The following is a 22,632-nucleotide window of genomic DNA, read 5'->3' as shown; positions in this document are numbered from 1 at the left end:
TATTGAACTGCTCCAGAAAAATTTAATTTTGAGCAAGGATTACCTAAAACCAACATTGTCTCTATCAAATAAATTTGTAGATTCTGTTGCATCAGTGCTCCAGTTATCACCTCCATGAATGATTTTCATTTAGTTACTTCCTTTGACTCCAATTGCTGTAAGAGACATGCACTGCTAGAACACTGCTCCTTTTAGCTTCAAGGCAATGTCGCATAATGAAGTTTGCTGGTTAATGTATGATCCCCGTTCCACACACTGCCCTTCAGTGGCACTTAAGCTTTTTACACTATAAAGAGTTTCTTCTTCAGACAAAGAGCACACCCAACAACACCACATCAGTTTCCTTATTCATTTCTTTATTGAATGATCGGCATCATTTATGCATCTGCGATGGTGACTTCAACCTCTACACCGGGTTCGATGCTGATGGAGGTGATCTGCTTGACGATTTCAGATGGGCTGTGAAGATCGATCAGGCGCTTGTGGATCCTCATCTGGAAGCGATCCCAGGTTTTGGATCCCTCACCACAGGGAGTTTTCCTGGTGGTGATACGCAGAGTCTGGAAAGGGCGGAAAAATTATTTAGCTTGACCAAACCAAGAATCCAGAATACCACATCTAAATTATCCTACCATGTTTCTTAACCAATATTAATACATCAAACTACAGACACTACCAGCAGTCACTTCAAAAGCCGATTGTTTTTCAGGAGTTCAACTCTTTCTTACACTGCAAGTGTAGTCTGACCATACCTTTAAAGCCACGGTCATTTCAAATGAATTGACTGGCATTACCTGAGTTGATGGAATTATATTTACCGATCAGAATTGTTGAGAAGTTTACCATGTGGACATAAACTTTTGCAGACACTATATGGTTAATTTCATATCTATTCTCAATGCCAGTTTTGTCCATGAACATCTTTTACCGAATGCACAGTCTGTCTTCAATGCACATAACAGCAAATCCATGACTTAAACTTTTTTTTAAATCTAGCTCATGTACTACAGTACCTTGGTTGGCATGCGGACGGGTCCCTTCACCTTCAGGTTCTTCTCCTTGGCCCCACGGATCAAGTCTGCGCAGACTGAGGATTATAAAGAGACAAAACATTTAAGACTACAAGCAACCAGTAATCACTTCATGATACTTAAAAAGCTGTGGCTCAGAATAGCGTATATCCAGTCTTCACTGTTGATCAGATGGAAGTTGTCCTCATCGCTCACATTTACATTCTATCCACAACTTGGAGCTTAGTTACCTTTCTCCAGAGATTTGACATTGCGGCTGGTGAGGGTGATGCGAATGCGATGAATGGCGACCTCAGTCTCAACAGGTGCCTTGCCAGTGTCCTTGAAAGCCTGCAGGTTTGGAAACAGTCATCAAAATGCTAGCTCCGACATTGAAACTCACAGGATTTTTTGGATAAGACTGGTACTGCAGTACAACTTTGTATGTAGGCATGTACTGATGAGCACGGCAGAGTTACGAGGTTGAATATTTTCTCCTATAGTACACAGTAACACCACCATCTTTGCTTGCATGACCTGAAACAGTGTATGGTTTACCATTACAAGAAAACTATACGTCAAATCAATAATATTACTATAAATGTAGTAATTTAATATCATCCCTAAACTAAATAAGCTCACTCCTCATTTCCGTTGCAAAAATTGCAATTGATTTCAAGTGTACGTTTTGAACTTAAAAGGATAATGAGCTTATTAATAGTTTCGAACGTCCGACACGTTGGCGATTTACGGGGAGCAAGTGTGTCCCGTTTAACATCACTTTCTATGATAAACTGTAAATCCTCAAACTCCAAAGTTTGTCTAATTGCACTTTCATAATTTAGAGACACAATATGGGGAGCAAGAGATGATTTTACAGCGTTACCTTCAAGCAAAGGCTGTTGGTTCATTTTTAAGTATTCCGAATTATAAAGTGTCTAGAAGACTCAGGAAATGTAGACCGCATAAACTGAGAGGTTTATAGCTTTGTAAATATGCAAAGTATTATTTAAGAATCCAGTTTAAGGATTTCTGGCAGGACATCCAATTCACGCGACATGAGCTGTCGGTGCTATCGTTAGCCAACAGACTCCGCAGAATTTCGACGTTAAAGTTAAGCTATTAAATCACAAATTCACGACAGAATGAACTTCATTACACGAGTAACATTAATATTCAAACGGCACATACCATTTCAATTGTCACTGGCCGACTTATTCGGGAGAAATTCAAGCGAACAGCGGTGAGCCAGGAAGAGTAGCTACCAACGTGGTTAGCTGTTCAGAAAAAGAGAGCGAGCTAAGGCCCGTTTCCTGGTTATGTACTGCTCATCCGGGTCTCCGATACTTCTTCTTTGGTGTTTAGACTACCTCAACAGCGACATCTAGTGGCTACGCTTCTAAATTAAAAAAACGTCCACACAACACCGTAGACACCTGACAAAAATTGAAACAAATAAAATAAATTTAACTATCTAAAAGATCACATGGACATTGCATTTTTACAGAGATGTATTCAAATTACTCAAATATGATGGAAAATAAGTTCATATCGTTTGGTTATTATATTTATGATGGTAATTGATAACATGATCATTAATATCACAACTGGTACATCACACATCTAAGAAAATTAATAACATTCAGAATTAATTTTTTTGCCAGTGAAGAATACAGAGACATGTGACCACCGGGGGTAGTAAAGCGTAAACTCAACTGTTGACAACAACCCGCTCCACCAGTGTGGTGTTAAGTGTAGAAGGGTAGACACGATAACATACTATAACGTCCGGCAAATATTTAGAGAGAATAAAACAAATATATTAACATGAGTACTAAACGGGAACACAAATGATGTACCTATGAAAAACAATAATAATCAGGATTAATATCCTTATTATTGCAATTGAGTGTGGGTTTTGTGAGTTCCCGTATGTGACAACCAACTTGAGTGCAGAGAACACATGTTTTATTTTGAAAGATGAAAGCGGAAGTCCAGTGTCGTTTTGTAGACGTACTCATGCTAGTCAGGTTCCTCAACAAGTAACGGGACTGACCGGTTGCCAAAAAGTTGTTTTGTCGAAACCCGTTAGGATGCTACGAATGTGTTGTGGTGGTAAAATATTATTCCATTGTTGTAGTGTTTGAGTAGAAGAATAGAAGTTAGTGACTTGGGAACTACATTTTATTTAGCTGTGCGTCATGATTCCCAACCACAGGCCGCCGCCAAGTGACAGAGGAAAAGTTATTGACGATGAAACTTAACTCCAGTTGAATGGAGACGGACTAACACTATTAATGAGGAGATGAATTTCGGTGTCCCCGCTAATTCGCTGCTGCTTTTCCGTGCCTGCGACGAGGGAGACTATGAAACCGCCCGGGGGATCCTGGAGCCCGGTGCCCCGAAAGAGTCGGGACGACAGAGCAGGCTGCGGTTAGAAGCGGGGTCGGAGTGCAACACCGCGGACATGTTGTCTCTGGTACCGGTGGACTCCACGGACGAGGAGGGGAACACCGCCTTACAGTTTGCGTCGGCCAGTGGTCACGAGAACCTGGTCCGGTTTTTGTTACGAAAGGGGACCTCGGTGGACAGCCGCAACAACTACGGCTGGACCCCGCTGATGCAGGCTGCTAGGTGGGGCTCTGGGCCGGAGCTCATGTTCTAATGTATAAAGAGAAATATAAACCAAACTCCATTAAAACATCTGTTATTTGACATTACATGCGTGATGGTGAATTATTTTAAGTGTATAGTGTAGAATTCAGGAACTTCTGCCATGAAACACTGGCGGTGAACATTGTGAAACTTTTATAAAAGTATTTTACTCTTTTTCAATTAAGAGTATGCTTATTCGGTCTTGCCTGTTACATGCACATTTGTTAAGCAATTGCCTTATTCTAGCATGGAGTTTGGTGGAGCAAAGTGTATTAACAATCTGCTATTGAAATCAGCTTCATGGTTTCATATTAATGTAGGTATATTAATGTTTATTTAATTAAAATATGGTAACCGTGTCTTGAAACTTTGACAAATAACTTTTGAGAAATCATTCAGTTGATGACAATCACTGGCTTGCACTTTGACCTGGAATTAGACAAGTTGCATCTGAAATAATCCACAATTCTCACCCCCCCAAAAAATCTACTAACACTGATTGTAATGCAACCTTCACATGTTTTTGCTTCCAAGTTGATCAACAACACAGGCAACGAGGAAGGTCACAGCAAGGGTCTGGATTTCAACACCTGCCTGGGGCCTGTCTATGTAGAGTTTATTACATGTTAGGTATCAACTTTAGGATGATTTTCCCAAAGGAAATCAATTAAGTGTGACATAACTTAACTGGGTGGTGCTCGACATGTGACAGGAGGACCATGCCCTCTCATCCAAAGTTGATTCAGCTCAGAGAAAAGGGCCCTCGTGCATTTTAACACGTCTGATGGACTTTCTTAAACTTGGGTGATATAGATCGTTAACTCCCAATCTCTATCTCATTCGTTGTCTCCAATTCTCCCCCCAGGTTTGGTCACCTGACTGTTGCCCACATCCTGTTGGAGAACGGGGCAGAGATCAATGGACGCAACAGGCTGGGTGCGAGTGTTCTTACTATGGCGGCCCGCGGGGGACACACTCACGTAGTAAAGCTACTCCTGGAGAGCGGGGCCTACGTCGATGACTATGATCACCTGGCTGTTGCTGCGGAGGCAGTCTCGAATGGCAACAACAACAACAGCTGCAGGTTTGGGCTCTCATTCTGTCAGGCGTTAAGCCTACCACTGAAACAGAGCTCAATTCAGTTTACCTGTTATTCATCCTCTGAGTGGCTCTTTCTTTTTCCACAGCGGGGCTGGTTTCGGAGGTGGTGAAGGCTGTCCAGGAGGCGACGGCAGAGAATTCATGGACATCATAGCCCTGATGGTGGCATCTCAGCATGGCCACGAGGCCTCGGTGCGCCTGCTGCTAGAATGGGGCTCTGATGTCAACTTTTCCCAGAAGACCACTGGCTGGGGACCCCTCATGGTGGCCACCCTCGGTGGGAAGGTGGGTTCAATGGATCGATGGATGGTTGGATAGATAAACAAGATGGTTATAATACATTATGTGTTGTCTTCTGGGTATGACATTTTATAGCATGTGCCACTTGACATGTATTTACATCTTGCTACATGTGACTTTGTTGCAGCACAAATGCTTATGAAGTTGTGACTGTCTTTGTTTTGAGTAACGGGAGCAGCTGACCAATGAAGTGGTTGTGTTTTGAAGGTGGCTGTGACTCAGCAGCTGGTGGAGCGCGGAGCTGACCCAGACAGGGTTAATGTTCTGTCCAAGACGGCCTTTGAACTAGCCATGCAGCTTAAACAGAGAGACATCAAGGCCTATTTGGACTCCATCACCACTGTCCGACCCCAGACCGGTGAGGCAATCGGTTTGCACTTTACTACGTGATAAACAGCATAATGGTATTAACGGTGAGATGGATGGAAATAACATCTGTTGGTATAAATTACATCCTGTATCAGTATGTGTGTGTGTGTGTTGCTGTCTTGAACTGCAATTAACACGGATGTGAGAGCGAAACCAACAGTGGTAGCTCTCAGCCTCTTTGATGTTTGATCGCTCTCCTCACCACAGAACATTTCATATGACCTGAACGTCTGAAATCAAACCTAAACCCCAAACCAGAGCTCAGTTGCGGCGACATCGCTTGGCACTTCGGCTATCAATATGTTAAGATAAATCCAGCTCATGCATGAATGATTAGGCAGTGATGTGCCATGTAGACATTGGCTGGGCTGAAATACAGGCAAGTGTATGATTTTTAAAATCATTTTAGTTCAGTGTGTGTTCCAGTTACAGAAGAAGTATTTTATTCTATCTTACAGATCTGTAGTTTGACTTATGTCTTCTTTCTTTTCTTGTTGTTGAAGTTCACTTTTATTTGTGTGAGTGGTGAATTCAGCAGTGATAAGTATTTATTTACATAAACCTCCCCCACCCCGGGATTAACAGGTGATGTTGAGCTTCGTGAAATATGGCCAAGTACTTCTATTGTTTCAGAGTATATCAGACCTCTCTCCTGTTCTCAGCAGTACGCTTTTCTCCACAGACGACGAAAGGCGAAGACCAGATGTGTTCAGTGCACTCAAGTTAGGTGAGTTCAATTGAATACTTTAAAGATGCAGCGAAACTACAAGTTAACTGCATTTTGGTTGTTAGATTAACAGGTGATGCAAAAAAACTCAACCAAGTCAATCAAATTGCTTATTTATGTATCCATATGTATATATATGTGTGTGTGTGTGTGTGTGTGTGTGTGTACTCAGGAAACTCCCAGCTAGTCAAGGAGATCTTGGAGGAAGATCCCACTCAGGTGAATTCATCCAATCAGGAGGGAGCGTCACCTCTTATGATAGCGGCAGTGAGCGGTCAGCTGGAAGTGGTGCAGCTGATGGTGGAGAAGAATGCCGACATCGACAAGCAAGATGGCGTCCATGGGTGGACCGCTTTGATGCAGGCCACCTATCATGGGTAAGGAGGACATGCTGGTGTATCATGGTAAACCTTAGCGGGGATAGTGTAATGCTGTACATACACTATGAATGCTGACGCTGTCGTCAATCCTTTCTTTTGTTTTCTGTCTCCCTCCTTCTTTCAGGAATAAAGACATTGTCAAGTACCTGTTGAGTCAAGGGGCTGATGTCAACCTTCGAGCTAAGAACGGATACACAGCGTTTGATTTGGTGATGTTGCTGAATGACCCAGGTACCCGCACTATCGTCTCTTTGTTTTATAGCCCTTTGGGAAAATGTGCTCAGGCTAAACAAACAATTCCTCCGGAATAAACTGTATTAAATAGCAGGATTAATAAAATCAGGTTTCCACCATTTGTGAAGATAGCAGTACCCTCTTGATAGCTCTTTAACTTTGACCTAAGTTAGAGGGTAGAGGTACTTAACGTGAGTTTTGAATATTAACCAAGAATAATTCATAAGAATAATTTTCCAAAATGTTCAAAAACTATTCGGGAATTAAATCCTTGAGACATTACATTGACTGTAAATGGTATCCTTTTATTGTCAAAGGATATTGTGTTTATGTATGCTTCAGTGTGTGTGATATGTTATGAGAGATGCTTGCTTACATTATCTATTTTTCAAAATTGACAGCTTTAAAGCTGAAATCGTATTGAAATGAAGTTATGGCTAAGTAGCCTTTTATGTTTTAACAACTAGCGCACAGTAGCACCTGACACAGACCACACGGGGTAGTTTCCATGATGTTTGTTCATCGTTTCACTCAGTGATTCATTTTCTATGTGTCTACTCTGGACTTTCACAGACACCGAGTTGGTGCGTCTGTTAGCGTCAGTGTGTATGCAAGTAGACAAGGACAAGCCGAAGCACCGTAGCAGAGCCTTACTGACTCGCTCTAAAAGCCGACAGTCGCTCAACAACGTCCCCGTCCCACCCGACGACAAGGGAGGCCTCAAGGTAAGAAGAAGCCTTGTACCTTTAATATTCTGTTATGAATCCATATCATGTAGTATTGATCAATTATTTTTACATTATTTTATTCAAATGTAATCTACAAAATCAATCTGTTTTTAGTAAAATGACTGGATTTTATATATATGTTAAGGGGGTCTATAACTCTACCCCATTACATGTGTGACTTCACCCCCTTCCAGTCCTGGTGGAGTCGGATGTCCAATCGGTTCCGACGGCTGAAGTTGACTCACACCCTGAGACACGGCCTTTCGTCCAACCGCCTGGCTCCATTTCCAGGCGATGCTGAAACGTCATTGGACGCCACGATGAAGGCGAACAGGAAGCCGGCTGCCGGGTCTAATGGAGCGCTGGCACCAGCTCCTGCCCTGGGGGGGAATGACATCAGCACTGCCTGGGCAGGCAAGAGCAAAGATACTGGTGAGACTCAGCGATAACATTATTTCATTGTCATTGTTAGAGCAATATTACTGTCGTCAGTAATACATGAGATCGTTAGATTAAAGGGGAACTCCACCTGTTCCATCAAAGTCTGTGTACACGTTTTGGGGAGTGCTACTGAATGTGTCAATGTGACTTATGTTCCTTTTGCAGGTCTTTGCAGGACAAACTCAGAAAAGGAGGACTTTCTTATAACCACAATGGTAGGAGTGTTTGATTTGATGTGAACTATGCTTCTTTGTACATTTCTTCAAGCTTGGTCAGTGTTGTTCTTACAATGAATTGCCTCATAGGACATCGGAAAGTTAGCACGCTGTATTAATAAAGTGTACGGTTGTTGTTTTTAGTAGTAGTATTATTGTACTGTATGTATTTCCATGTCCTCTAGCTCAGAAGTGGTGCGCCCTTGACCCGGCTGCCCAATGACAAGCTGAAAGCGGTGATCCCTCCCTTTCTTCCTCCGTCCAACTTTGAACCGTGGAACTCGGACCGCTCGCGTCTCCTCGGGGAGGGAAAGAGCGAAGCGCCCCGCCTGCCCATGCCGCCCCAGAGGAAGCTGAATAGCAGTGGAAACTCGGATATTGTGAGTGTTTGTGGGCAAGAGGTGCGGTGCTCGTGAAACCCTTTATGTGTTCTTCATCATTCATAAGTCTTTTGCTATTTTCTCTCCTTCTCTCTCCTCTAAATGTCAGACATCTATCAGTCGCGTGGTTAGCAGATCCATTAAGTTCCCCAGCATCCCCAAGGGGCCCTCCTCCTCCTCTCCTTCAAACTCCGGTCACTACCACTCCCCCCACTCCTCAGGAGGCTCCAATGGAGTGGCAGGGATCAACCGGGACTCTCATAACCGTTCAGGTTCACACAAAAACACAAGACAGATAACAACATACCCTGTCACAATGAGAACGCAAGCAACCGAATTACACGCTCTTGCCTCTTTCTTCCACCAGGGGGCAGTGCAGACAGCGTTCTCTCCCAGATAGCAGCCCAAAGGAAGAGAGCAGCAGGCCTGATGGATGCGAAGGCCCCGGCTCCGGAGAAACAGCCCAGCCAGACTCAGAGTCCACCCTCTCTGCCACCCTCAGCACCCGGCATGCCGCTTCCTGATATTAACCTTCCGGAGATCCACTCCCACTCCAGCCTGGTGGCTCCCGACATCCACTCCAGAAGGGTCCGTGTTGTGCTTTCCTTTTTGTGGTTGCTGTGTAAAACAGTTAAAGTAAAGGTATTGCCTCCTCTCATGTCAGTGAACTGGCGCTGCTCATTCTTTTTGTAGAAGATGGAGTTGAAGAAGAGACCTCAGTCGGGGAATTCTTCCACATCCAAGAGCACGTCGCCCACTCTGACTCCGTCTCCTTCCCCGACGCCCAAGCCCCCTACTGGGCCGGGAGACTCTCTGTCCTCAGCCTCTTCCCATCCTCGCTCCAAGAGCAGCGGGGGCTCCAGCAGTGGAACCATAACTGATGAAGGTGATACCGTGTTGATCTAGCCGTCAACTGAAATCCTTCTTCCGTACGCCACAATGTTCACAAGCATAATTTATTCAGCTTTTAGACCAATTCTGTAAATGTTTGAGAGAACGCTGGAAAACAATGTTAATAGATGTGCGCAATTATTGACTGTATTTATTATTAATACAATGATTGGTGTTATTAACTGATTCTTGATAACTTGAAATTAATTTTGAACCATTGGCCTTGACATAGAAATAATCGACACACATGAAATCATACAAACTAAATCTACTTGTAAAAAAACCCGGCCGTGACATCACACAATGTGTTGCTTGTGTCTTCTTTCAGATGAGCTGTCTGGTATATTAAAGAAACTGTCCCTCGAGAAATACCAGCCAATATTTGAGGAACAGGAGGTATTCTATCTTTTACGTCAAAAGGGAGTCCCAAAACATTTTCCTTCAGATATATTGTCTGTCTTTTCATTTTTTCCCCCTTTTTCCTCCGTTTGAGTCATGAGTTCTCAATGTGATGGAAACTGCTTTCCTATAACTACATCACTGCATTGCTTGAGAGAATAGCACAGTTTTGTACTCATATTAGAAAAGACAATTGTATACGTTTCATTTAATATGTTTTATACAGTGTTTTCAATCGGTGTTTCTCTTTTCTCTTCCTCTAGGTGGACATGGAGGCTTTCCTGACTCTAACAGATGGAGACCTGAGGGAGCTTGGCATTAAAACGGACGGACCCAGACAGCAGATCTTAGCGGCCATATCAGAGCTCAATGCTGGAAAGGTGCATGTGATTGAACATATATTATGCATCTCTAAGGAACCTTTGCTTCCAGATGTGTGTATCCAAGGATCTCTAGGGGCTTACGTTATATTTGTTTCCACTTTTCCACTTTTCCTCAGTATAACTCGACATTATATCATAATAAACTGTCAACATTGTGAGCCAGCAGAGATAGGTAGAATTGCTTTGACCGTGGATAGAAATTGCTAAAGGGACCAGAGGGACAAGATATGTGAAAGTATAGCGAGAGCCATATGATCTTTACCTGAAAATGTTAACTGATTTATTATGGCCGTTGTCGGCTGTCATCAGGGCCGAGAGAGGCAGATCCTTCAAGAGACCATCCACAACTTCCAGTCGTCCTTTGGTAGCAGCGCGAGCAACCAAAGACAGCCAGCTGAACCACGCTGTGAGTGTCAAAAAGCTGAGCTGGGTACTTGGAAATTGGAGCACTATTAACACAAAGACAACATCATAATCTCTCTCTCTCTCTCTCTCTCTCTCTCTCTCTCTCTCTCTCTCTCTCTCACTCTCTCTCTCTCTACCTTTCTTTATCAGCACCAACGGGTTGGATGAGACACCAGGTTCGTTCCTCCAACAAAAGATAACCCAGCAGCCCTGACGCCAGCCAGGAAGTACACCAAAGGTACTTAAGATGAGAGTAAAAATGCCGGTGACCTCTAGCCAAGGCACGACTAATAAGGAGTATTCTGGACGCCGGTGTCCCGGACCACTAGCGGCGTTGGTGCAAGAAGATGCTGCAGCAAAACCACCAAATAGACCCTGATAACCTGCCTTTGTAGAACCCTCCAGGACCAAACAGCATTAAAAGTATTCCTCCCGTGGATCCTAAAGCAGGAGAGGTGTGACAGGGCCGGCTGAGTCCAGTGCCCTGCTGCGGTTTGACAAAGCACATGGTGTGTGGCAAATGATGATGTTTTTGTTTTTGCCATAATGATACGGTTGCCACATCTACTGCTAATTCAGCGCAGAGAGGTTAGAGCGCAGAGAGTGTAAAAGACGAGAAGATCAAATACACAGCAGAGGGAGAGGGAGAGATTGTTATTTTAGCCAAACAAATGTGAAGGATACAGCATAAGTATTGTAGAGATGCCAAGGTAAGTCAGGAGAAAAGAAGAGAGAGAGCACGAGTATAACAATAAAATAGGTATTATCCAGAAATACTGAGATTAAGACTTCAGAGCAGTTGTAATGACCAAGAAGGAGCACTGATGAGGAAAGAATATGGAGAGAGAAAGGGACATCATACGAACAGATCATTTTTAGTCAAAACTGTGCTGTCATGAATAAATAAACATTACATTGATGCAATAACTATGTTTTTTTTTATGTTTTAGACCTAATGGACTTGAGATGAGAAAGCATTGGCAAAAACATTTGGGAGCATTTTATGAGCCGCCTAAATTTAGTTTGGAAGAGAGAGTTTCCATTGAGCATGTTTTTGCATCTGGCTCCATCAATACAGTTGGTCCGATGGAGCACGATATCATGTAACACTAAATATGAGGTACTTTTGATCCATGTCTTTAATCCAAAGGATTCAGATATCATATCCTGTTCAGTTATGTACTGCATCTGGCAGCGACGAAGCGAACATACTGTACTGTGCTTTCAAAAACGGAATCTGGGTGATGAATCAAATCAATGAAAAACATAAATAAAATCTGTGTCCAAAATGAAATCATGCAAAACCAAAAATAAACTGAATACAAACTATATTCATTGGTTCTCGGGTTTAATGGTTGGAAAGCCGGTTTCATGTCCCAGCTTGTGTAAAACCTTTACGCAGACCAAGTCAAAGCTGATCTTCCCTCCACAAGATGGCAGTGACCTTCCATTGGTGCAATACATTATCAGAGGGTTTCTTCTCCAGCTGGAATAAACTGTTCTGTGAAGTTTAGCTCCCTGATTGAGGTCTCTTCTTCAGCTTTAGCAGTCACATTATAGCAACTTTTGAAAAAGTTGAATTCATCAGCAATAAAATGTGCTTCTCCAGCCTTACCCGGTCTGGCATGACCAGTAGTTTCAGGTGGCTAATCTTAGCCAATGCTAACTTTAGATGTATTTCCCTGTGTAACTGACATTACTTAGTCAGTTCGCCAACTTGGTGTCCCCTTTTCTACTTGTGCAGCAGTGTCTCTACATTTTAGTGTTTACCATTACGCCGTCATTTCCATTTGAAGGCCATGGGTGTAGCTGTTTATGTCGTAGGTAGCAGGCTGCCAAGGAGGTGTAAAAGCCTCGTCTAGGAGCTCAAATAATGTTTCTTACGACTAAAACTCAAAGATCCATATAAATATGCGAATATTTTTCATTTCAAAAGTTTGAACTACTGGACACATGATGTCGCCAACTGATAAATCTCTTTTCTGTGTATCTGCATTTGAGGTTTGAAGTTGCGTACTGGGCCACAGTTGGCATCCAAACTTTATGATGTCACAAAATCACTGTCGTAAGTACACATGTTAAACTTTATGTCGATGTCAAATCAGTTTTGATGGTAAATGTAGTCAATTGAAGCAATAAATCCCTCAGCGTGCGCTTTATTACTGTCAAATCGATTACATTCACCATCAACGCTGATGGGACCTCCACACAAAAAGTGGCGGTTTTTCCCTTTAGGGTTAACACGTTAATGTGATGCTCAAACATCCCAATGAAGTAACAAGTCCAATTTTTTTTAAAGGAGGTGAGCTTTAATGAAATACATGTTTAGTGTAATACACCATTGTCCATGTTAGCTGTAGTGTTTTGTTTTTTAAAGCTTCCGTCACCATGTGAGCGAGATCAGCTGAGAAAACAGTTTAAAATGACGAGTGGTTCAAATCGCTTTCACCCAAAGTTCAGAAACACAGACCGTCCCCAAAACACAACCACATAGCAACACACTGGCGTTGTTGAAATCATTATTGATGACCTGGATATAGACTGGCCCGACAGGCAGGCAACGGGGTTCCTGTAGAGTTTAATGAAAAGCATCACTCAGTGTAGGAAAGCTTTCCTCTCCAGGGCTGTGGCAGAGTGAGTGTTCAGATGTACAGTCACATGTGAGCTGTATGAAAACTGTAGGAGAGAAAAGTCCATTTGGAATATATTAACATCGCTGTAGCATGTGCGCAGCAAATGGAGTGACTCATTCAATTTCCTCCCAATTGATTTAATTCGCATGCGGTTTTGATTTGATTGAATAACATTTAATAATGTTGTTTGTAACTGTCAATACAGTAGTCATGCAGTAGTGCGAGGCACAACGGACATGGGTCACTGGTGCGTTATAGAGGTGAATACTGACTCAGAAAGACGATTTCTGTAATGAATACATGAAGTTCTTACACATTGACTTTTATTTTTCACTACCCCTGCTGCTGGTAAGACCCCGACAGCCTGAGACAAGATGTCCGCCTCATCGGCTAAAAGTTGTCTCCTGTCTGTGGTAAAGGAACCTGAGTCTGTATGAGTGTGTGTGTGTGTGTGTGTGTGTGTGTGTGTGTCTGTGTGTGTGAGTGTGTGTGTGTGTGTGTGTGTGTGTGTGTGTGTGTGTGTGTGTGTGTGTGTGTGTGTGTGAGTGTGTGTGTGTTGTGATGATTGGTCCCTCAGACTGTGATTTAGTGGTGAACAGGGATTTCAGGATTGAGGCCCCTGGAGCTCCGTTTAAACATTGTTAATCAACGTGAAAGTACATCCAATAAGCAGCGTATGCAGCGATCACAGGCCTTGTCTATTGTTTGTCCAAACAAACAGTGGGCTGCCTGATTTCATATTAGCATTCCACTGTCAACATTCATCCTCGCAAACTCATTTTGCTCCGAGTAATTTCCAGCATCCCAGGTGTTACACAATGCTGTGGCCCTCTCGCCATCTCTCAGCCCCCCCCCTCCCCCTCTCTTTTTCTGTGCACCTCACAGACAGAAAACAGATCCACAGAAACAGGACCGAGCAGATTACGAAGAGCGTAGAAGCAACGCAGCCTCCCTCCATTTGACCCTTGTTCTGACCATGGAATGAACTTTGCAGAATCCAAATCCAAATGTCAACAAAAGATTATCCCCACAGAGACCCGTAACACTGTTTTCCCTCTCGAACCGATTGACACAGCTCTTGATGCGTGGACTGACGGACATGTGACGGCAAAGCACGAGTTTGAAGGGATTTGTTGTGGCTTTTGGCTCCACTGGGTGACACTTAAATGCTCAAAACCATTGAAATTAAACTCCACAATCTTTGAGGTTGCCGTAAGCTCGAATGGAATGAAGCTAATCACTAATATGATGAAACAAGAAAAATGGAGTAGTGATTTGCTGACCATTTGTACCTGCATGACACAAAATGTAATATTGAGAACACCTCTTTATCATCTAGAGTGTGAATACATACAGTATATTACTGAAGAGGAGCGTCACAGCAATTGTATTTGAAAGTGTCATGGTTTGTTTGTTACTTGATTTGCTTCTAGGAGTGTGCACGCAATGGTGCGTCACATTTGGCTTCCCCGTTGGCACAAGTTCAGTTGAGTAGTTCTTTGAGCTCAACTGTGTCAATGCTTTTCAGCCCGTTCTGTGTGTCAGAATGTTACTGCTGTGTAACCCCTGGATCATTCATGAGATCTACACTGACACCTGAGATGCTTCCCAGTCAATAAGTCGTGCATTTCTACACTTTGTAGTAGTTATATTTTGTCAAATGATTTTCTGCATTTCAAGTCAAGTGACTAATTGTTGTTCTGGATTTCAATTTCATGGCCTTATGAGATCAAAGCAGATCTGCTCCTTTGTCCCCAAAAAGCCTTCCATCTGTTCAAATGTGGTATTAAACACTTTAAGGTCAGTGTGTGATTGTTTAGTCCAGCATTAGTGAAAATGAATAGATTCAAAGAGTTGAAACCGCACTAATGTTTTTGCATGATGGAATACACGCGCTAGTGTGTGTTTGTGTATGTGTACATGGATATCTGCACAGTAAGGGTCAGAACATGCGTCCTGTTTAACCTAACAGGACCTCTTGAGCTGGTCATGTCCATTAACAATGATCTGCTGTCATGGATTACACTCTGGCTCCACAAATCCTGACAACACCGTTCCTGCTTTGCAACAGCAGTTTGCCAGACAATGAACTCTTCCCCCTGCGCTCAGTTCGGGGTATTCTGTGGCTGAGGTCGTCACCTTTGTTGACCCCCCCCCCCCACCCGCTGGAAGAAATGAAGAAAATTCCACCATATTTAGTCAGTTAGTCTTCTCACAAGAGTACAACCGCCTATTTTTTAACTTATTTCCACTAATTAGAATTGTCAGCTGGGCTATGTGTTAATTACGTTTTGAGTTGTCTTTCCGATATCGACCGTCCCATCAATTATGAATGTCCATTAGAATCAGACTTGTCATGTCACAGCTCTGCACGTCTCCTGAAGTCCCACGGTGATGCTAATGTAGACATTTTAATCAATGAAAGATACACTATTGCAGCTGGCAGATGGCTTTCAGTAAGTCATATTTGGCTCTGTGGTCATTGTTCTGAAATGTGTATTAAACCACACACGCACACACACACACACTCGATCCAAGTAGCTTGGATAGTGTTCGATAGTGGATTTGCATTGATGCTAAAGCTCCCTGTAGCTTTAATGGGGGGGCGATTGTGGCTCTGGGTTAAGAGGGTTGTCTGACAACTGGAACGTCAAAGGTTCAATCCTCAATTGGGACGTGTCGAAGTGTACCTGAGCAATACACTGAACCCCTAATGGCTCCCCTGGCGCCTGTCATTGGCAGCCCACTGCTCCCTATATACAGGGATGGGTCAAATGCAGAGACAAATTTCCCCCTTAAAGGGATCAATATAGTATTTTAAATTAAATTTAAAAAAAAATTAATGGTAGCCACTGAGTAATAGGACCGTAGGACCTCTTCAGATCCCCAGCTCCACCTGTCAAAACAAATAAAGCATCACCCCTGAAGGATACAACGCCATGATTTTTGGATAATTTATCTCTCGCCATGTGACTTTAGACCGGTCTTGAATATTTAGATTTTACAGATACAATATGTGTGATTAGTCAAATTGAGGAAAACTTTCCTCAATTTTTATTCACCCAGGCGTTGCATTTTCTTAATGTATAGTCGGTAAAATTGCAATGCTGGATATGCTCAGAACTGAATTTAATGTAAGATCAAGTTTACCTTTGACTTGTAATTTTGAGAAAATGACCATTCAGTTGACTATTTCCTAATGCAGCCCTTCTAGATATTATTGTCAGTAGTATTATTATAAGTATTAGTTACTCTTATTGTTTCTGTTTGCTCTATTCCAAAGAGATACTATAGCAGCCACTTTTTAATATTATTTGCCATTGTTATGCAATTTAATATTTAATAATTTTGTTGGGCTGTTAGGCAACTCAAACAGCAAAAGAAGAAATTTATGCGAACCATCCACCATCACCACCCCCGCCCTCAAGGGCCTCTCTATACTTGTATGTGTGATCATATGTGGCACAACACCACCACGGGGATTCTCCTCTACTATGTCATAGTAGAAGACAAAAAAAATGTATCTCAGTGAGAAGCTTGCATGATTTACTCCACATAAATACACAATAAGCAACGTGTGCTCCAGTGGTGTACTGGGCAGATGGCGGTGTATGACTTTGTACACTAGGGCGCAGCACAGTAGACTGCCACACAAACTACATGCTGTGCATAAATTCTGACTGTCCGTTTTTGTTTTTGTCAGTGACAAGACATGACATAAGACAGTGGCATACTTTATTTGGGTAAAGTTTTACAAGCAACCATAAAAACAAAAATGAACATTTAAAATACAAGATACAAATAATTCCTTTACAAACTTAAAATACCCAATCAATTGTGATGGTTTCTCATTTGGAACAGATCACGTAGGGTTTTTTTTCTCCTCTAAATGCACCTGATTTTACATGTCAGGCATTCTTTATTACAACACCACACATATTCATATATACATGGTGAAGGGAATCCTGCCATGGCGGGACACAAGCTTTTTCTAGGATACCAGAGATTTTAGGAATATCAAGCCCACAAGACGCCTCCCTTGTGGCCCGTGCCTCTTGGACTGATGTTTTATCGTTTTATTGATCAGTTCATAATTAAATCCCGAATCCAAAACGGACATAAATTGAACCGCTGTGAAGAAAACCAGATTGTAAGAGCACTTCCGGTGATAATAAAACCGTACACACGGATATACATTTGTAAGACGTTACAGTCATTTCTATCTAGTCCAGCAACACTCAAAATTACAATTACTGCACGCAAGCAGTCCTTTCACACTCAAAGTGGTACCACTCTTTTACTCCTGATACTCTACAGGTGAACCCCACTACACTGTCAGATCCGTGACACAGTGATGCTTTTGTTTTGAAGGCATAGTCATCTTATTTCCGGTGTACTCCTGCCATCAACCGAACTTGACGCAGCTGCTAAATCAGTCCCGGAGAGCCAACTTGACTCTGAAAGCTACTCCTCTGAATTCATTATTCGTTAAAAGAAGACCAGTCCCGTCCAACGTAGTATTATATTCAAGTACAGCAGGTTTTGTTGTAAAAAAAAATGTGTGTTTGTCTTTTATGGGTCGCTGTAGCAAAACCCTCCAGTCCGTAACCGCCGTCTATCCCCGGTTAGCTTCGGAGTGAATCTGAAGATTCGTGCTTCTGCCGCTGCCCTTCGCGTGTGATCCCTCCCCTCGCGCTGCTCAGAAGATGTGTGTGCGCTGCTCGCGGCTGCAGGCTCGGGTCGGGTTGGGCCGCTGCTACTTTCATGTGCTCCTCGTAAATATACAAACTGTACACGCATTAAAACGTATTTAAGTCGAAAATACACAGCATTTAATACATATAGCAACATGATACAACGTGGTATTATTGGTGGCGTTTTAAAATGATTTTAGTAGCCGAAACCAAATAATCTGTGGCCACAGAATAAAGAGAAAATGCTTGTAGCCACTACTTCTTAATCTTGCATAGGAGGCTAACCTTCTTACCAAAGTATGCAAAAATGAATAGCCAGCATGAGAAAAAAATAGTCATCCAGTTTTTATACATTATACTATATAAAAGCCATTACCACAAATATAGGAGGCCATATAAAGATTGAAAGCTCGTAATTCACATATGCAGACAGTCCCTGAAAGCGGCATAGGCTAAGTCTCGCACGTGTGTGTGCGCGCGCGCATGTGTGTGTGTGTGCTCTCTCGCTCTGTTTGTGAGGCACAGAGTTGCGTGCGAAGAGCTCGACATGTCATTCAGAGGAATCCGCCACCTGAAACGCGAGGAAGTGAAGGCGACTCAATTGGGTATAAAGCATCAGCCAACATCTGCCCAGAGCAGTGCAAAGCTGATGAAAACATCAGCTCGGAGCTCATACAGGACCTCTCCGATTTATTTGATTTTCCTTGGATTTATCATTTGGCATCACCGAGTCGGTGCACCCAGGGAGACGCGTCTCCTCTTTTCTGTACTTTAAGTGAATGTGACTCCACAGCCATCACTATTCTGGAATTAACTGATATCCCGAGGGATTTGGGGTCAGTGCTTTTATTCTTTGACGTTTCTTGCATGATTTTGTTGTCTTCAAAGCGTTGTTATTTTACTGTTTATTTGTAGGGATCCGGGCTTTGCTAAATATTGATTGCATGAGTTGCACCAGTGTGCTGTAGTTAACTATATGGCAATTGTTAGTGCGCTATTAACCGTTCATGTGCCACAAATATTGCGGCGCTAATTAACACAGACTAGTTTGTTTAGCTTTTACAGCTCAAATAGATTGAATATGCTTTATTTTTTATGCATGCGGGGATTCACTGCATTTCCCACCCCCCTAAAAAAAGAATGACTTTCTGAATTTTAACTGTCTCACGTGTGTTTAAGTTTAAGTTAACGTCCTCTCTGTCTCCTCCGCAGCGCACCTGTTACCTCCACGGAGCGCGAGACCATGATACCTCCGGGAGACTGCATGTACGCGGGCAGAAAGAGGAGGAAGCCCGTCCAGAAACAGTTAAGGAGCGATGTTTAATATTGTGACATAATTCATCAAATCGATGCTATAGTTGACAGACGGTCGCACATTTTGTTGGTGCCTTTCCTGGTAACTTGCAGGGTGGCGTCACTCTTATGATTCGGAAGTTACAGAGCCGCAGCACCATGGAGGTGTAAATGTAGCTTCTGTTGGTATTGGTATTTTTTATATCATTGTAGCACAGAATAACATGTTTTAATCACGTAACTAGCAGACTAGCGATCATAGCACACATAATATTAATAATATAACACTTATTACACCGTGGGTATTTAATTATAAGCCTTTTACTACTCACTACAGATTAATATTCCAAATATATATGTGTATTTGCGTCCCTTTTGATCCCTAATTATTGTGAGTGGAGTAACATTTAGAATATATAGTGTTTTCTTTCTTACTTTACATGTAGCATGTCTTTTACCCACAGGCATGGGTCAATCGTGTGTTTAGTTGACAGTGTGTTAGGTGTCCATGGCTTTTTAAATGTGGAGGACAGTAGTTTTTGGGGCCATCTTGTCAGCTGATGTCATGAATAGTGAGTAGGTTATATAAGTTTTAGAGGAGGGAAGTGGTAATTTAACAAGGCCTGTGGTATTTATAAAGTTTTCATGTTTTGCTCTGCCTCTGCCACTGATTTGAGAGGAAGTCTTTGCCACATCATATCAATACCGTTTGTGCACTGGACAGAACTACACTTGAATTTGTAGTCTGCATAGTCATGCCACAAGATATTTTTGGACTTTGTTTAATATTAAAATATTAAGGCTGTTTTGGTACTTTTAGTTCCTCATGAATATTGTAGAACTCACAAGTGAGCAGTGAAGTAAACTTAAGTTTCGTTGAATAACGCGATCAAAACGGCACATTCAGATGTTTTTCTTTTGTATGCCTTCCGATAGTAACTCGTGGAGGGTGTGTGATTTTTTTTATTCATCCGCCAGAATAAAACAGAGTCCAGGCATTCATGTAAAAGCATTCCGTCCATCTGATCAGAAACTGTCAGCTGTGGAAATCGGAGCTGACCATTACATACGCGGATCATGTTAAGTTTTGGCTCATAACGCCGTAGCACCCCATCCTAACACACACAAATAACTCTGTGCCTAAGGAGCATTTTATGTGCTATGCGGCACTGAGAGGAATAGTGCAATAAGTCCAATACCTTCAACATCATGAGTTGATTTGAAGAGTGGAACAGCCACAGTGGATTTAGGTAAATACAGATATATTACTATAAAGTAAACCCACAGGATTTATGTCAGCGTGGAGAGATATTCTGCAGTTCGAGAAACAAAACTGATTCGTTTTGTCTTGTTGTAAAGAAACACATTTTACTGCCAAATAAAGAGACTTGTCATTTGAGTAAACACAAATCATTGCGGTGCATTGTGGACTGATTCTAAAGGAAATACAGTTCAAAGACAGACGCGTGCAGACTAGTGTGGTTTATTTGATCGTATGGCTCTACTTGGGTTGGTGCTGTGCAGAGTCAGACAAAACATGATATCATTATACGGAGGAAGGAATATCAAACAAAAAATGCCAGGTATCTCTTTGGAAAGCATTTCTTAAAAATGCATTCATTCCAATGCTTCCTTTAATAGTTTGGTGGCCTGTTTTTCACATTGATCCAAAAATCAAATAGTCACACATGAGTCAGGCATTGCTCCACTTGTTGTTTTTGTTTGTGTTAAGATTTTCAAGTTTGTCCCAACTAAAACTCATGATTTAGTCGAAGCTGTTGTTATTTTGCAGCTGAATGCATGATGTTTGATGGTCTCGGGTCCATCCCCACACACGTCCCCGATGCCCATTTAACCCCATCTTCCTCTCTCCCCTCTGTCCGTCTCGCCATCAGGAAGCTGTCCTCTGCCAATGAGAAAACCAACCCGTCCAAGCGGCACAGAGACAGGCTGAACGCTGAGCTGGACCGGCTGGCCAGCCTGCTGCCGTTCCCCCCGGATGTCATCTCCAAGCTGGACAAGCTGTCCGTGCTGCGCCTTGCAGTCTCCTACCTCCGCGTCAAGAGCTGCTTCCAAGGTAAAGGAGGTCGAAAGACGACATTTTGCAGCGGCAGGTGGAGGGGCCAGGGTGTTTGGTTTATGTGTGTCTGTCTCTCAGTTCAGAGGGAGTTGTGATTTGATTTACGGGGTTAATAATGTGATATTTGCTGCTGTAAATTGGCATATGGGTCAATGTTGTCCACCTCTGATATATTTTTATTATACAACTGACCCACGAACAAATGTGAAGTAATTCTAAAATGATACATAAATATCTATACTATTAGAAAAAGTAGTAGTAGAAATAATAATATCCTGGTTTCGTTGGAAAATAAACATAAATGCTATTTTTGCAATATTATTGAAAATGTCACTTTAAAGATATTCTATATCATTTTAAAAATATTGCCTCAAAAAATAAAAATAAAAAATATTCCTTAACCCCAAACCATATTAATCAAACGCTTATGCTGAAGGGGTAACAATCCCTTCGGCCTTTGCATTACAAGAGCTGTTCTTTTCTGCGCTGTCTCTTAGGAAACACCGTCATGCCATGTCATGCGTTAACAGACAGAGCAGAGAACATGTCTCTTGTGTTGTCTCATGCTCCCGTGCTGTGAGGATGATTTCTGATGATTTTGAGGAAGGCAGCGTCACCATAGATACATAGTTTTTTCGGTTCACCCTCCCCAAATCCCTGTCACCCTACGTGTGTTGTCGCAGCATGTAATTAAAAGGTATATTGAGGCACACTCTTGTTTCCCCACCCTCCACCGAATGCCTCCCTTCCTCTCCTCGTGTTGCTCCACAATCCACTTCAAATATTCATGGGCCGCTTCAGAGCGCATTCCGTTGCCGGTGGCCTCGGCGACTGCCATATCAACTCAGAGGCTGTTAGCACAGCTGGATGCGACAGCTCTAAGACAAGAGGTAGTTTTTTTTATATACAGAGCAAAGAATAAGCATATTCCCTCTGTATTAAAAGGGAAAATGCTCGTGACAAAGGAGACGGAGGATGAAGGAAGGGAAGCATAGGGCAGTGGAGAGGAGGCAGTATAGAGAGGTCCTGTGAGGCTCACTGTGTTCCTAGTCCTTGGGGCTGAATGAAAGTCCTCATAGAAAGAGATTTGTACAGTTCTGACCAGCTGAAAGTTTTTCAGCCATCACCTCTTCGACACATGCGACCCTCCTCTTTCACATTCTGCTCTTCTGATCCTTGCGGCGCCCTTAATCTCCATCATCTGCTGCCTTGGTTTGGCATGGCACCCAACAACTGGCATCCTGTTGGCCAAGAGACATGTAACTTTACACACACACACACACACACACACACACACACACACACACACACACA

General features: G+C 42.6%; 3 protein-coding genes and 1 non-coding gene across 5 annotated transcripts in view; 2 read left to right on the top strand and 2 right to left on the bottom strand.

The window, feature by feature from the left end:
• Positions 1-335: 335 nt before the first annotated feature.
• On the bottom strand, positions 336-2,314 carry rps20 (ribosomal protein S20). The gene is made up of 4 exons (XM_031872317.1): positions 2,202-2,314; positions 1,262-1,361; positions 1,014-1,087; positions 336-560 (listed from the first exon to the last, which is right to left on the bottom strand). Exons 1-4 carry the CDS (start codon positions 2,202-2,204, stop codon positions 378-380), a joined length of 360 nt encoding a protein of 119 aa, XP_031728177.1. The 5' UTR covers positions 2,205-2,314; the 3' UTR covers positions 336-377.
• On the bottom strand, positions 1,157-1,225 carry LOC116397201 (small nucleolar RNA U54). Its single transcript, XR_004213661.1, has one exon. It is a non-coding gene; the product is annotated as a small nucleolar RNA U54 (small nucleolar RNA).
• Positions 2,315-3,047: 733 nt separating the features above from the next.
• On the top strand, positions 3,048-12,291 carry anks6 (ankyrin repeat and sterile alpha motif domain containing 6). Its single transcript, XM_031872425.1, has 18 exons — positions 3,048-3,644; positions 4,531-4,749; positions 4,853-5,051; positions 5,274-5,424; positions 6,118-6,162; positions 6,335-6,539; positions 6,667-6,773; positions 7,350-7,501; positions 7,699-7,936; positions 8,111-8,160; positions 8,346-8,540; positions 8,650-8,812; positions 8,908-9,128; positions 9,234-9,426; positions 9,760-9,827; positions 10,094-10,210; positions 10,523-10,619; positions 10,769-12,291. The coding sequence occupies exons 1-18, from the start codon at positions 3,316-3,318 to the stop codon at positions 10,816-10,818; spliced, it is 2,799 nt and encodes a 932-aa protein (XP_031728285.1). The 5' UTR covers positions 3,048-3,315; the 3' UTR covers positions 10,819-12,291.
• A 6,245-nt stretch (positions 12,292-18,536) lies between these two features.
• ahrra (aryl-hydrocarbon receptor repressor a) overlaps positions 18,537-22,632 on the top strand; it is a 55,840-nt gene continuing 51,744 nt past the window's right edge. The window contains exons 1-3 of one of the 2 annotated variants that reach the window (XM_031872332.1): positions 18,537-18,781; positions 19,158-19,250; positions 21,134-21,315. In XM_031872332.1, coding sequence (XP_031728192.1) covers positions 19,189-19,250; positions 21,134-21,315 — 244 coding nt within the window. In that variant the 5' untranslated portion in view covers positions 18,537-18,781; positions 19,158-19,188. Of the gene's footprint in view, positions 18,782-19,157; positions 19,251-19,271; positions 21,316-22,632 lie in introns of those variants that run through there. The other variant, XM_031872331.1, reaches the window with a different exon arrangement.

The sequence above is a fragment of the Anarrhichthys ocellatus genome, unplaced genomic scaffold, assembly GCF_004355925.1.
Source record: "Anarrhichthys ocellatus isolate YVR2014 unplaced genomic scaffold, GSC_Weel_1.0 scaffold63, whole genome shotgun sequence".
Taxonomy (NCBI): Eukaryota; Metazoa; Chordata; class Actinopteri; order Perciformes; family Anarhichadidae; genus Anarrhichthys; species Anarrhichthys ocellatus.
Note: the sequence above shows the minus strand (reverse complement) of the source record. Positions and strands in the feature narration are given on the sequence as shown.